The sequence below is a fragment of the Sinohyriopsis cumingii genome, unplaced genomic scaffold (assembly GCF_028554795.1).
Source record: "Sinohyriopsis cumingii isolate HCF-2022 unplaced genomic scaffold, ASM2855479v2 utg000029l, whole genome shotgun sequence".
NCBI lineage: Eukaryota > Metazoa > Mollusca > Bivalvia > Unionida > Unionidae > Sinohyriopsis > Sinohyriopsis cumingii.
In genome coordinates, this window is record NW_028315862.1 from 174,095 (window position 1) to 188,825 (window position 14,731).

The 14,731-nt window shown below is 35.0% G+C and overlaps 1 protein-coding gene across 2 annotated transcripts in view; it reads right to left on the bottom strand.

The window, feature by feature from the left end:
* Positions 1 to 14,731, bottom strand: part of LOC149775022 (uncharacterized) — a 325,791-nt gene that overhangs the window by 51,967 nt on the left and 259,093 nt on the right. For both annotated transcript variants that reach the window (XM_089944532.1, XM_089944533.1), the window contains 3 exons: positions 12,780 to 12,902; positions 6,559 to 6,688; positions 4,491 to 4,597 (listed from right to left, as the gene is read on the bottom strand). In XM_089944532.1, coding sequence (XP_089800658.1) covers positions 4,491 to 4,597; positions 6,559 to 6,688; positions 12,780 to 12,902 — 360 coding nt within the window. The remainder of the gene's footprint in view (positions 1 to 4,490; positions 4,598 to 6,558; positions 6,689 to 12,779; positions 12,903 to 14,731) is intronic.

Below are 14,731 nucleotides of genomic sequence, written 5' to 3' on the forward strand. Positions count from 1 at the left end.
CATGTTAATGATTAGGTCATGTTATACAGAGGTTTCCAATACCATCATCATATGGTTTTTATAACGGCAAAATAACAAGGTCAGGACTTCTACGCCAAGCCTTGCAAAATTAAAGTCAAGTCCTGCATGTCAATCCCATAATCAGAGATTTGCTTAAAAACTTAAAACCAAAACCTTGACTGCTAATGATGATGATGTCAACAGTATCAGCGGATAATTGATTGATCTGTCTTCTTTCACACTAATGTGGTCTCAACAAAATGGTAAAAGGGCGCAATGTGCTTATCTTTTGCATGTCATATGTTTTGCTCAACAAAGAGTGAAATAGCAAGTCTCCAACCTATGAAAGAGTATGTCTGTTCATGACATGTAATTGTTGTTGTGATTTTAACATCATTTATCAGCACATGATAGGCTATGTATGGTGGCCAGTCTATCTTAAAGAGAAAGCGCCTGGGGAAACCATCAGGAAGAACCACTGACCCATAGATGGCTACTGGTAAACTTTCTTACATACCCATGTTGGCCAAGCCTGGGACTTTAACCCATGTGGATAAAGGTTTGATGTCAGTGACCTGTAAAGGTGAGTGCCTTAAACCACTCTGCACCTTTATGATAATAATAATAATAATAATAATAATAATAATAATAATAACAATAGGGTATAAGTCTTTATTTGCTAACCGAATTAGTTAACACAACCTCTCTGAACTCTAAATTAAATATTTGTTACTTACAATAAATGTATAAAGATTAGGTACAGTTATTTATAATTTCATAAAAGAGACTGGAGGGAAAAGAAAAGATGACAAGACTTCTTTATTTCAGGCTGCATACTCCATACATTTAACTTAAAATATATTGTGAAGAAAATTAAAAAATTTAAAAAAACATGGATGGAGTTAGAAGAATTTAATTGTTACTCATAACAATTAATAATGTAGCCATTTTCTTGTTCTTTTATATGAAGCATTTAAAATGGGTGCAACCTTTAGGTAAACAATTCCAAATCAATTTCATTTGCTGCAATTAAACGAGATTCAAGACGAAGTTGACCCCATGGTGAAAGTTTGGTGAGATTGTTTTTATACCTTGAAAGTGATAACATGGTAACAAAACTACATACATGCACAGTGGTCCCCCTCTTACACGGCCAACCCTTTTGCACTGGGAAAATGGCTTTATAAGACGGGTAGTCTTTCCAGAAGGGGACTAACTTTTTTGTGAGGTGTACATGTAATATATGTAGTAAGAAAGCCAAATACTTCAAAGCATTTAATATCTTCGTTTAAAAGTAACGTTAATTATTAAAAGGTTCTTCTTGTTATATAATAATAGACTTATTTCAACTGAATATACTCTGATAGTTCTTATTCTTGGCGAAAGGGTGATAAATGAGCGGGTATTGTTGTCATGCACATTGCACAACCATTCAACATCATTTAAATCTTGGTACATACATAGTTCTCATTCCATTTGCTCCATTTTCCCACTGCTGCTGAATAACCTCATCGGTTATGACATTTCTTTGCGTGTTTTCAACATAGAATTGTTTTATTCCAGTTTTTTCTACATAAAATGGTTCAGCAAGTCCCCACTCCATACCAACTTTCTTCTAAAACAACAGATCACCATTAACTTGATTACATGTTAATGTTTGGTTGATTGATTGATTATATTTTTACGTTGCATCAACAAAATTAGGCTATTTAGCACCATACAAAAGGTTATATGTAGGGTTATTTAAAAGTGGTAAAAAGTTTCATATCGACCAGCGATATAAAATGTTTGGTAATGATTTATTTTTGGATGCTGCTAAATGTATACGATTTAATTAAGCAGATGGAACTTTTGTCGAGTGGATGAAATGCCTTCTTCGTAAAGAAGCTATAAATGTGTTGTCATGTGATTTTTCAGTCTTTCTCTGGTACTCTGTTTTATTCAAGGTTAATTTCTGTGCGTATTTTAAGACATAAAATCTAATTTTAGCTTATGCTGACAGGGTTAAGATCTTGAAAATTATGTCCAGTTGTAATCATCAAAGAGAAGAACTTGATAAATGTGTGAAGCCCAAAACTCTATCATAACATTGTTGAGCCCATTTCCTGTAAATGTTGGCTTTTATCAGACATGATTTTGGCATTCCACAAAAAAAAGCTGAAAATTTGAAAGTGGGGTTTGGGGGTCATCCCCTAACAGGGTATAATGGGGCAGTGCCCCCAATCCAGGGGTCAAAGTGGCACAAGGTCCCCTGCCACAAATGCATTTTACAATCATAAAAACCTGCTCCTGGTGCAACTTATGATCATAATATATAACAAAATAATCATTTGAAAAACTAACAAACTTACCAAAGAGTTTCAACTTGACTTGAATAATTTCACAAAATTTTTTGTCAAATGAATTTGTTTTCAAATAATAATGACGGTTAAGTTATTTCATGTGCATGTCAGTGTACACACCATATTAAGTCACAATAATTTCTCGATTATTTCAGCAAATATATTATACTTCTCTCTTTTCATAACAAATCTGTAAAATAAACACTTAAGCACATCAACTATATACAAATAATCCCATATATTAACTTGTCTTTTTCTCCAATGGATACAACCTGTTGATATGCCAGTCAAGCTCTTTTTGCAGCTTTGGCAAAGATTTCTTTAGCCTTCTGTTTTGATTAACTTTTTTGGCTCAATGTGCAATCATTTCTTTTCCTTCTCAATGACAGTCTTTTTCCTTTCAAGCTGGTGCTTTTATAGGCGACATGCAGTGCACATATTCTGACAGAGAGCTACATCTGTTCTCTCATGCAAGAAATCGTATAGTAATTAATTGCACTTTTTCCAGATGCCTTCTGAGCTTCAATTTTTCTGTATGCAGCTTCTTTGTAGGTGATGTTCCAAACGCTTCCAACAACAATTACCGTAAAGCAGAGGTCACAAAATGCCATTGGATGAATTTAAACTTTTGACCAATCAGAATACTTTTTACGAGAGTTGTGGGCTAGCTAATATACAGAACGAATATGCCAAAAGGGTCGCTGCAGAATGGAACTGAACAGACCGTTTTTTAAACACCAGATCAGAGATGATTAAAAAAAAAACCATGGACTATATCAAGAAAAATCAGATTCAAATCAGGAGAAAAGCGGAATTTCACTTTAAAATGGAGAAAATTGATGTCTGTTTTATAGAAAATGATATAATATTAATCTTACTATTAAATGTACTTAGTCAACACTTCTTGGAAACTTGACAATGGGAGACATGTTCGATGACAAGATAATCTGATTACTTACATCACGATATGAATTAATTATTAGTTCTGGATACATTTGAAAAACAAGTGGTCTCTCATGAGGGAACATTTGACATTTTTGTACTAATATGCTGGCTGCTGGTCATGCTAGAGAGGTGGTTGTTATTGAGGGGTACTTTTAAATAGAAACTTGTCAGTGCCAAGGGTGGCTGCTGGTCGTGGGGGCCCGTTCAAGAGGGGGACTACAGTACTACAAACACAAAGGTTCTGCACAACATAATGTTGTAATGCCTGTGTATAAAATTATGACAATATGCCACTCAAAAAGAGGCAACTGGAAACCCCAGCATATCACTGGGTTAGAATCTACCATGTAGTAAAAGGCAACACATTTTACTTGGTAGCAAAATGGTATATTGTGATGCAAAATTGTCACAATGTTCTTTATAAAAATTCTTTGTAGCAAATATTTTCTAGAGGACATTTCACCAAAAACAAAAACATGAAATATAAGCAAATTTTCCATTGATGTGATGTATTTCAAACCCTTGATCAAGTACAATCACACCAATAATCTTCAGTATAATACAGCAACATAACAGATACAGAAATTCCAGAAACTTGAAAAGAGGATATCAACACTGATGCTGTAATCATGACAGACGCTGCCAGTAGAGGTCTCCTAGCACATGTTGTGACATGTGTAAATCTCTTCCTTCACAAGAAGGATACAAATATGAAACTAATAGTCACACACCTGTTGGTGACAAAAGCCGAATTCTTATATAAAAATAATATTTATACTCCCTTTATTATGTTAAAATTTGCCACAAATGTAAAGATTCGGCCAATGTGGGTATGTGAGAAAGCTTGCCAGTAGCTTCTTGAGGGTCGTTGGTTCTTTCAGGGGATTTCCCGGGTTCTTCCTCCACCATTAATACTGGCCGCCATAATTAGCCTATTGTCTGCTGAAAAATGGCGCTAAACCCTACAACAATAACAAAGAATAAATTTGATAATCCTGACATTTTTACAACTCTTACCTCCCTTAGAATAAGGTTATAGTAGATTAAAGATATGTAAATTTGAGCACAGGTTCACATTTAACACCCAATAAATCAATCGTTAATAAATAGCATGTCCGTAAAATCTAGAAAATGACAAATACTGCAATCAAAACTGGGACTGATTATTCAGTCGCTTGGTTGATTACTTGCTGAAATGCTTACCTTCTTGTAAATGGCGTGATAGCTGTTGCAAATCATTTACATGACAGAAGTCTTGTATAGATTTTCCAACAAAATCTGGGTATTTGTAATGACTGGAAGATAGTCCACTGAAAGAAAGTAAAACAATACAGCTTTCTTGAAAGATCCAAGAGTTCAAATGTCTGATAACATGACATCTTGAAATGAAAAGTACACAGATACAATAAAAAGTATGATATTTTGACCCTATCGTGATATTGGAGTTCTTGGTGTTAGCTAGCGTTATAGAGAATTCAATGATAATTACCTTGTAGATGCACTTATAATTAAGTCCAAGTATAAACGGCACAGAGCTAGATCTGCCATAGTATAATGCACTTGAAGACTGAGGTCTCAGTAAAACAGTCCAGACTGCTGGTTCATTATAAAATGGCATATTGGGGTCTATGATATTTGCAGTTGGACCTCACCTTTAAGCAAGTCTGAGATAATATTCTCAAGAAAACGTCATTGCTTTCATAAGGTGAAGTGTTGGAAGGGATTTGAGTTTGCTGGTTTTCATGTCACAAATTGATTGTTATTGTGATTTCAAGAGAAACAAGACACTGTTGCCAAGTCTTCAAAGAACCTGTCACTTTATTTGCCATCCTATTCCGTACAAGGCACATTTGTCGTTTGTTCAAGCTCAGAGAGGATTTTAATATAAGGACAGATGTGTTGGCAATAGCATGTTTTGGATTAGTTGGTCTGGAACTTTTTTGGTTTTGGAGATTCCTAAGTAAATTTTGTAGACTATTGAGTTGTAAATAAACAAGGCTCATCAGACCATTCTAGAAGGTTAATTTCCGTTAGGTAATCGTTTTCAGAAAATGCTAATTGTGACCTGAGGTCATGCAGAGAACTATATTATCTAGTGACTCTTAGGATTTTACCAGTTGTGCTTTAACATCTAGCACTCTAAGTCGTATTATGTCGAGACCAGTTTGGGCTGAAGTTTATTTTCTTCAGATTATTGAATTCAAGTGATTATTTTCTTTGGCAATACAAAAGTGTGCCAATAAAATTCTTGGATAAAGACATTCACTGGAATTTATGCTGAATTCAAACCTGGAATAATATTTCTTTGATTCAACAAGAGACTGTTGACACATCAGTTCTTCATAGGCTATAACAGACACATCATCACCTTCAGTTTTAGATCTCTTTGGGACTTGAATGTGTTTCATTCAGGACTTTTTATTACTAGGACTTGTATCTATAATTCTTGGATTATTTTTGGATTTAATTCACATAATGTAAACTCTTTTTTCACCATTTTTTTCACTCTGTATTCTAGTGAAATAAATTATTTGTTAAATTTTACAAAGCTTGTTGTCTTCACTCTTTCTGTTACTTATTTTAAGAGCACGGACTTGTAACACAGCACTCTTCATTACATTTGATACTTGCAATTAAAAGTGTAAATTATCTTCAATACAAGTACAACAGTTAATCAACTCTGCTCATAAATACAGCCTCCAAGGTGTTAAACTTCGACCCCGTCATAGTCTCAAGAATGGCAACTGTTTAGCCCAGTAATACAGACTCTGGGGTGGTACAATGTCTAGCTCATAATAAAGTTTCTAGGACTGTACAACATTTAGCCCATAACACAGCCTCTAGGATGGTAAAACATTAGCCAATCATACAGCCTCTAGGGTGGTAAAACATTAGCCAATTGTACAGTCTTTAGGGTGGTAAAACATTAGCCAATCATACAGCATCTAGGGTGGTAAAACAGTAGTCAATCATACAGTTTCTAGGGTGGTAAACATTTAGCCAATCATACAGTTTCTAGGATGGTAAAATATTTGACTAAAATCTTGTAGAATTTAAACCTTTGTGATGTTTACAAGTTACGGCAGACAGATGCATTACTGAAAATTAACTGATGGTTCATGCTGGGCAGTGCCAAATGTTAACTTGCCTGCATGAACTAGTACTCAAATAAGACACAAATTCAGCATCTGAATCATTAACATTGTTCTATCCATCTATTTTGGTGGTCATAATGACAAAGAAACTCCACAAGTCTAACATCTTACTTTACCTGCAATCACATCCAATAATTTTGCCGCTTGTGTCTTGTTTTGTAGTAAATTGTTCCACTCCTAGCATGGTACTGGTCTTATCAGCAAGGGTGAGTCTACGTGCAATACACACTAGACAAGACTGGAACTCTAAAAATAACAAACAAATAAAAGGTATGAACACAATAATGACAAGTGAAAAGGCTGGTACACAAAACAAGAAGCCCAAGTGGACTGTTATTATTCATCTGTTTCACATCATTTAACATCTGACCATTTCATTAAGCAAACTGATATATTGCAGAAACAATCCATAAAATGTAAACTATCTCCTAACAGTAAAGTTTGTTGCTGTTGTTGTAGGGTTTAACGCCATTTTTCAGCACACGATAGGCTATACATGGCGGCCAGTATTAATGGTGGAGGAAGAACCCGGGAAATTCCCGGAAAGAACCACCGACCCTCGAGAAACTACTGGCAAGCTTTGTCACATACCCACATTAGCCGAATCCGAGACTCAAACCTACGCAAACAGATGTGAGATGGCAGTGATCTATAACAGAGAGCGCTTTAGACCACTCGGCCACTCCATGCCCCTTCACCAGTTTTATGATAGTCCTATAAAATTCTTTCCAAAGATAAAGGCTTAATTATTAAGTGTGGCTCTCACTCAAAATCAAGCTCATGTAACATAAAACTTAAACAACCTTTATCAAACTCATATGAGAATTATGGGTAACAGAGATTAACAAGCTTAGCCAATCAAATCCAAAATAATTTTCTATTACACCCTGATCTAATATATTATAGACCCTGTCCAAGACCAAGATGATACAACCTGGTTGAGTAAAATTCCATCAAAACTTAAGTCTCCAGTGTGACTGCTCCAGTGGCCTAGTGGTTAGAGCATCTGCCTTGGATGTGGGAGGTCGTGGGTTCAACCCCTGGACAAGCCATACCAAAGACTTATAAAAATGGTACTAACAGCTGCCTCGCTAAGCCTGAGCATTAAGAGGTTATTGCTAGAACTGGTCAGCCAGGGTCAGGATAATGTGAGTGGGAGGGACATCATGCTACCCCAGTGCTAAACATCACTACAAATTGCCACACTGCAGACATCATAGCAATAAGACTAAAATTTTTTTAATGCTACATTAAAAATCCAATTCACACACACACATAGTCTCTGGTGTTGCAACAAACTCTGTCACTTTGAGATAAGATTACTTCTCATGCATGTGTAGCTCTGTCTCATAATCAAATCTTAAGCTATAACCGATTTGCTGGAGTATTTTAATGTTCAGCCAATTAAATGCACGATCATCTCATACTTAAGTCTGGATCAATATTAGAATTGTCTTCATGCAAGTCAGTAAGTCTTTGGAGTGGTAACAAGCTTAGCCAATCAGATGCAAGATCACCTCATTAATATGCACTGGTCTCCCTCATGATAAAACTCAACCAGCATGTTGATGGAATTAGTCAATTAACCAAGTCCCAACAAAACTGAATCAGAAATACCATCTTTCAAATGCCATCAAGCTCACCGAATCTGATCCAAGATCTGCCATAAATAGGCATAACTACTTTGTTAAAGAACTGGATGATGGCTATTTATTGAGTCTGATTAAAATCAGATCAAAATTACAGTCTCTCTAGAGTGGAAACAGGCTCAGTCACTCAGATGTAACATCATCTAATTAATGTGTGTAGATCTCAAATATTTTTTAGTACACCACCAAGATCGTATGATGAACTTATATTAAAAGCTTGATCAAAATCCAACTAAATCATGACCTCTCGAGTGGTGATATCTCAGCCAAGCACATGCAAGTTCACCTTGTGGAGATGTTGACAATAGAATCCAAATATAATAAAGCTTGATTAAATTTTGAACAGTAACAAGGCCCCCTGCATAATAAAAAGCTCAACCAGACTTATGCAAGATCATCTCATTAATATGCGTCAATCTCATCCATTATCCAATCTGGCCTTGATGATACAAGCCCACATTCCAAGTTTCATTAGAAATGTGGCCTTTAGAGTGGCAAGAAGCAGTTTTTGATGGAGGCCAGGAAGACAGACAATGCAAATGCCTAATGGATGCAGGGCCATATGGCTGAACATGTCTGTATTGTGTAAAGAATAAGACACTGTCAATGCAACCTTGACTTTAGGAAAGATATGGAAAAAATAAAGAAATCAAAGCAGTGCTAGTGTCACTCAACTGATTAATAATAGCACAATATCCCAACTGCAAGAACAGCTTGCAATAAAATCTAGGCTAGTTGATTCTTCCTGCCCAATTTGGTCAAATTTTCTTCCATGTTCCTTATGTTTTTAATAATGGTCACCACACTAAATGGTGGTTTTGCATCATTTGTACAAACATTTAAAGTCCTTTCATGATCGGATGATTACTATACAATTTTAGGTAAATTTCTGTTCATTGGTGTTTGAGAAGATACTAAAATATTTTTCAAAATTTTTTCATTGAGGTCTTATTGAATGGTGGGTCTATTTCTTGTGTGTGCAACTACACTGTCGCTATGCCTGAATTCACCCTTTCAAAATTTGGTCAAATTCTCCTAATCAGTTTTTGATACACAGTTTAAAGTTCTATTTTTATGAATAGTGCCAATATTAGACGGCTGAACATCATTATCATTTGTTCTGAAGTGAAAGGCTTTCTTGACAGAACACTTTCTATACTTTGAAGAATTTGTTTGAGCAGGGTTTTTTTCTTCAAAGGAATTGTGGATAAGGTTTTCTATTTTAAGTATGGGCAACCAAGTTTGAAAACAGATCAACATCATTTGTACAAAGAAAAAAGACCTCCAGGCCTGAATGCTTTTTACAAAAGTTGATGGACATCATTCCAGTGGTTTTCAAGAAAATAAGAATAGCTGATTTTGATGGATGGACGAAAAGTGATGCTTGATGTACAATGGATGCAAGCCGACACCTGAAGTTTACTTAGCCACATAGGAATGGGAGCTAATGATTCCAAGATCTGATTGTTTCTTTGATGAATGGACAATTTGATGAAATAACTGTAAATGTACGAGCAAACAGACCGATAGATAGGTGACATGCAAGCAACTTCACAACTTCATACCTAATGTGACCTCCTATTGAACCAGGACACATACAGATGTACACAGAATAAAAGGTATATTCTACAAGCTGCATCTTTCATGCAGCGCTGATAGAGCTCCAACTGGTTTCTGCCTACATCCCGTTATCAAAGATTTGCCGAGGGGCAAAAGATTTAAATGCAGCTAGAAGTGCAGTGTTCGTGTGTATGAACAACATACGTGTACCTAAGAGTTACTACAAAATCGCATTTAATAACTTGATAACTGACAAAGTATGCAGAGGCTCTGAGAACTGCACTGATGTATACCATTCAGAAACATTTGCTGTACAGCAAAATAATATTACAAATATTTTCAATTCCCCTTGCAATGATAATGTTGTTGCTGTTGTAGGGTTTAACGCCATTTTTAAGCACAAAATAGGATATACATGGCGTCCAGTATAAATGGTGCAGGAAGAACCGGTAATACCCAAGAAAGAACTAACAACCCACAGGAAGCTACTGGCAAGCTTTCTCACATATCCACATTGGCCGAACCTGAGACTCACCCCCACGCTGACATAGGCGAGATGGCAACGATCCATAACAGTGAGCGCTTTAGACCATGAGGCCACTCGGGGCCCCTGAACTTCACTCTTGGCACCCATATTGATAATGAATACTAGATATGTCAGTATGCAAGAGCTACCCACCATCCCAAATTTTTAAGAAGCTGATTTAGTCTATTCTCGGACAGAAATGATGGACACAAGTTGAAATAACTCTAAAACTACTATCTGGACAAAGTCACATTGTATATGGAAATACTATCTGGACGAAGTCACATTGTGTATGTAAACACTAACTGGAAAAAAGACATAGTGTATATGCAAATACTAACTGGACAGACATACTGTATATGCAAATACTAACTGGACAGTCATATTGTATATGCAAATACTAACTGGACAAAGTCATATTGTATATGCAAATACTAACTGGAAAGTCATATTGTATATGCAAATACTAACTGGACAGACATAGTGTATGTGCAAATACTAACTGGACAGTCATATTGTATATGCAAACACTAACTGGACAAGTCATATTGTATATGCAAATACTAACTGGATAAGTCATATTGTATATGCAAATACTAACTGGACAGTCATAGTGTATATGCAAATACTAACTGGACAGTCATATTGTATATGCAAATACTAACTGGACAGTCATAGTGTATGTGCAAATACTAACTGGACAAAGTCATTGTATATGCAAATACTAACTGGACAGACATAGTGTATATGCAAATACTAACTGGACAGTCATAGTGTATATGCAAATACTAACTGGACAGTCATATTGTATATGCAAATACTAACTGGATGTCATATTGTATATGCAAATCCTAACTGGACAGTCATAGTGTATATGCAAATACTAACTGGACAAAGTCATATTGCATATGCAAATACTAACTGGACAGTCATATTTTATATGCAAATACTAACTGGACAGTCATATTGTATATGCAAATACTAACTGGACAGTCATAGTGTATATGCAAATACTAACTGGATAAGTCATATTGTATATGCAAATACTAACTGGACAGTCATATTGTATATGCAAATACTAACTGTCATATTGTATAAGCAAATACTAACTGGACAGTCATATTGTATATGCAAATACTAACTGGAAAAAAGTCATAGTGTATATGCAAATACTAACTGGAAAAATTCATATTTTATATGCAAATACTAACTGGACAAGTCATATTGTATATGCAAATACTAACTGGACAGTCATATTGTATATGCAAATACTAACTGGACAGTCATATTTTACTTCGAAATACTAACTGGAAAAAAGTCATAGTGTATATGCAAATACTAACTGGAAAAATTCATATTTTATATGCAAATACTAACTGGACAAGTCATATTGTATATGCAAATACTAACTGGACAGTCATACTGTATATGCAAATACTAACTGGACAGACATAGAGTATATGCAAATACTAATTGGACAGTCATAGTGTATATGCAAATGCTAACTGGACAGTCATATTGTATATGCAAATAATAACTGGATAAGTCATATTGTATATGCAAATACCAACTGGACAGTCATAGTGTATATGCAAATACTAACTGGACAAAGTCATATTGTATATGCAAATACTAACTGGACAGTCATATTTTATATGCAAATACTAACTGGATAAGTCATATTGTATATGCAAATACTAACTGGATAAGTCATATTGTATATGCAAATACTAACTGGATAAGTCATATTGTATATGCAAATACTAACTGGACAGTCATATTGTATATGCAAATACTAACTGGACAGTCATATTTTACTTGAAAATACTAACTGGAAAAAAGTCATAGTGTATATGCAAATACTAACTGGAAAAATTCATATTTTATATGCAAATACTAACTGGACAAGTCATATTGTATATGCAAATACTAACTGGACAGTCATATTGTATATGCAAATACTAACTAGACAGTCATATTGTAATTGCAAATACTAACTGGACAGTCATATTGTATATGCAAATACTAACTGGATAAGTCATATTGTATATGCAAATACTAACTGGATAAGTCATATTGTATATGCAAATACTAACTGGACAGTCATACTGTATATGCAAATACTAACTGGACAGTCATATTGTAATCGCAAATACTAACTAGATAAGTCATATTGTATATGCAAATACTAACTGGACAGTCATATTGTATATGCAAATACTAACTGGACAGTCATATTGTAATTGCAAATAATTACTGGATAAGTCATAATTTACTTGGAAATACTAACTGAACAAATTTAAATTGTTCAAGGAAAACAAAATAATATCATGATACATGTGTACACCAAGTTCATGATGGCATCTTAAGTTGATTAGTATACTAACCACCATAGAGTGTGATGGATGCAGTGAGAATATTTTACAGGGCACAACGTCCAGTCATGATACAATGAAGTCACAAAGGTTTCAGAAGATAATAAGGAAACAAAAGTGTGACATCCAATGGTTAAATCGACTCCAGCACACAGCTGTCAAACCTCATGTGTGTGTGTGTGTAGAAATGATGTGTTACAATGTATAGACAGACATACAATAATAACCTTTGTTATCACCAGAATTACTGTTCTTGTCTGTAGGATATGGTTGCAAAATGGCAGAAATCTGCATATTTTCATATTGTGATACATAGGTCTGCTTAATTTCCACATCATCATCATCATCAACTGCAAGAAACAAAATACCATTTTAAATGCATATTCACAGAGCACTGCAAGTGATAAATATAATATATACAAATTGAGTGAGGAAAGGGAAACTGCAACATCATGCGCACATCTTTCTTTTGCTTCTTTAGATGAGTTCTTAATACATGAGAAAATATGGCATAGGACAGTCAAAAATGATGATAAAATACTGTCAGAACACGGTTAACTTAACTGATATAATTCATAGGCTGTTGCATAAAGGATTACCATGCAAACTGTGACAATACTTCAGAAATGTCAAAGAAGAATGTTTACAAGTCTTATATGTGATCCTGAATTTTAGTTTTTAGCTTAATCCTAAATGCACTCATGCTAATGAAGGTATGTAAAACCTTGATAAAAAATCCTTTTAAGTAAATGTTATGAATTAAAACAAAAATGAAAACATGCCTGTATTTTTGATCAGCTTAACACTGACAAACTGAATTATGTTATAGTAGGTGTAATACTTAACAATGAAGTCATCAATCCCACATTAACACATCACAAGGTTGTACCCCATTTCTGAGCTCTGTACCGTCAACATCACTTACGATACACAAAAGTGGGTTGTATTACCAGACCTACCAACCCTGACAAGACCTCAGTATGGCAATCAATTGTTTTCATAACATAGACCAGTTTTCAGTAATGTATGTCACACTGGAAAACATATATTTAATGGCCAAATCCAATTAAATCAGATCATCACTTTCTACATCAAGATCTGACAGCGACCACTTAGGGATCATGTTCCAGTGACCCTTGAATTAGCCAATGGGAATGCAGCTTTCAAAAATCTGAAAAGTGAATCAATTTGTTTGGCACACATTGATGCTCTTCAGCCACACTGGTTAGTTTCCCAAAGACTTCATCTTATTGGCTGATAAAACTTGTGATTATAATAACAAGATAGGTTAACAAAATATGACCCCTAAAGCGGTCACTTTCAGACCTTCACATATAACAGTGAACATTTGATTTTAAGCAGAGTGATAAAGGCCAGAAGTGCGATTCAAGACTGATGCAGCAATGGTAAACACTGTGTTCAACTAAAAAGTTTACTATAAACCTCAATTATCTTAAGTACAGTTTCACAAGCTGCAGTGCCAAACCCTACAGAGCTCAATAGTTTCTTGCTTACTGTCAACTTGACACAATCCATTGAAAATTTAAATTCTACATGTGCTGTGGCAATGCCAATCATCTTTGACCTACTCAAATCAACACATGATGTCCACTAAACCTAAGTGTTGCCCTTGCATTTCCCCCCCAAGAATCCGAATATTCCCTTTTATTCTTCTGTGCTATTAGAACTTAAGAGGTTTATTGTCCTTTTAATACTGAACTGCTGTTCGTTGGATGCCATTTAAAAAAAAAACATAAGCAGTAGCTTGATCATGTAGACACATTACATCACATAATAAGTGCAGTTTCAAGCATCTGAGGTACTCCTGTCAAGTTAGTCTGGTTCTGTGACCAACTCGACTGAAGCTAATATGAAACTTTGATCCAAATCAAACATGGACAAGCCACTATGCGGATTTTACTGCAATCATATTTCTTTAATTTGTGCTTCTATTCTACAAGTCCGTATTTTAGGAGTCATCTCCATATTACTTATAGCAAAATTTTAAGGGTTGGCAGGTCATTTATTATATAAAAGTTGACAGATGTAGTTATAGAACGATACTAAATAACACAGACCTTCTAAACACATTACACAATACAGTGGGGAAAACCTAATCTTTGAGACCCAATATTAGGTCAAGGTTGACCAGTTTTCAGGACTAGAGTTTGTGTCCACA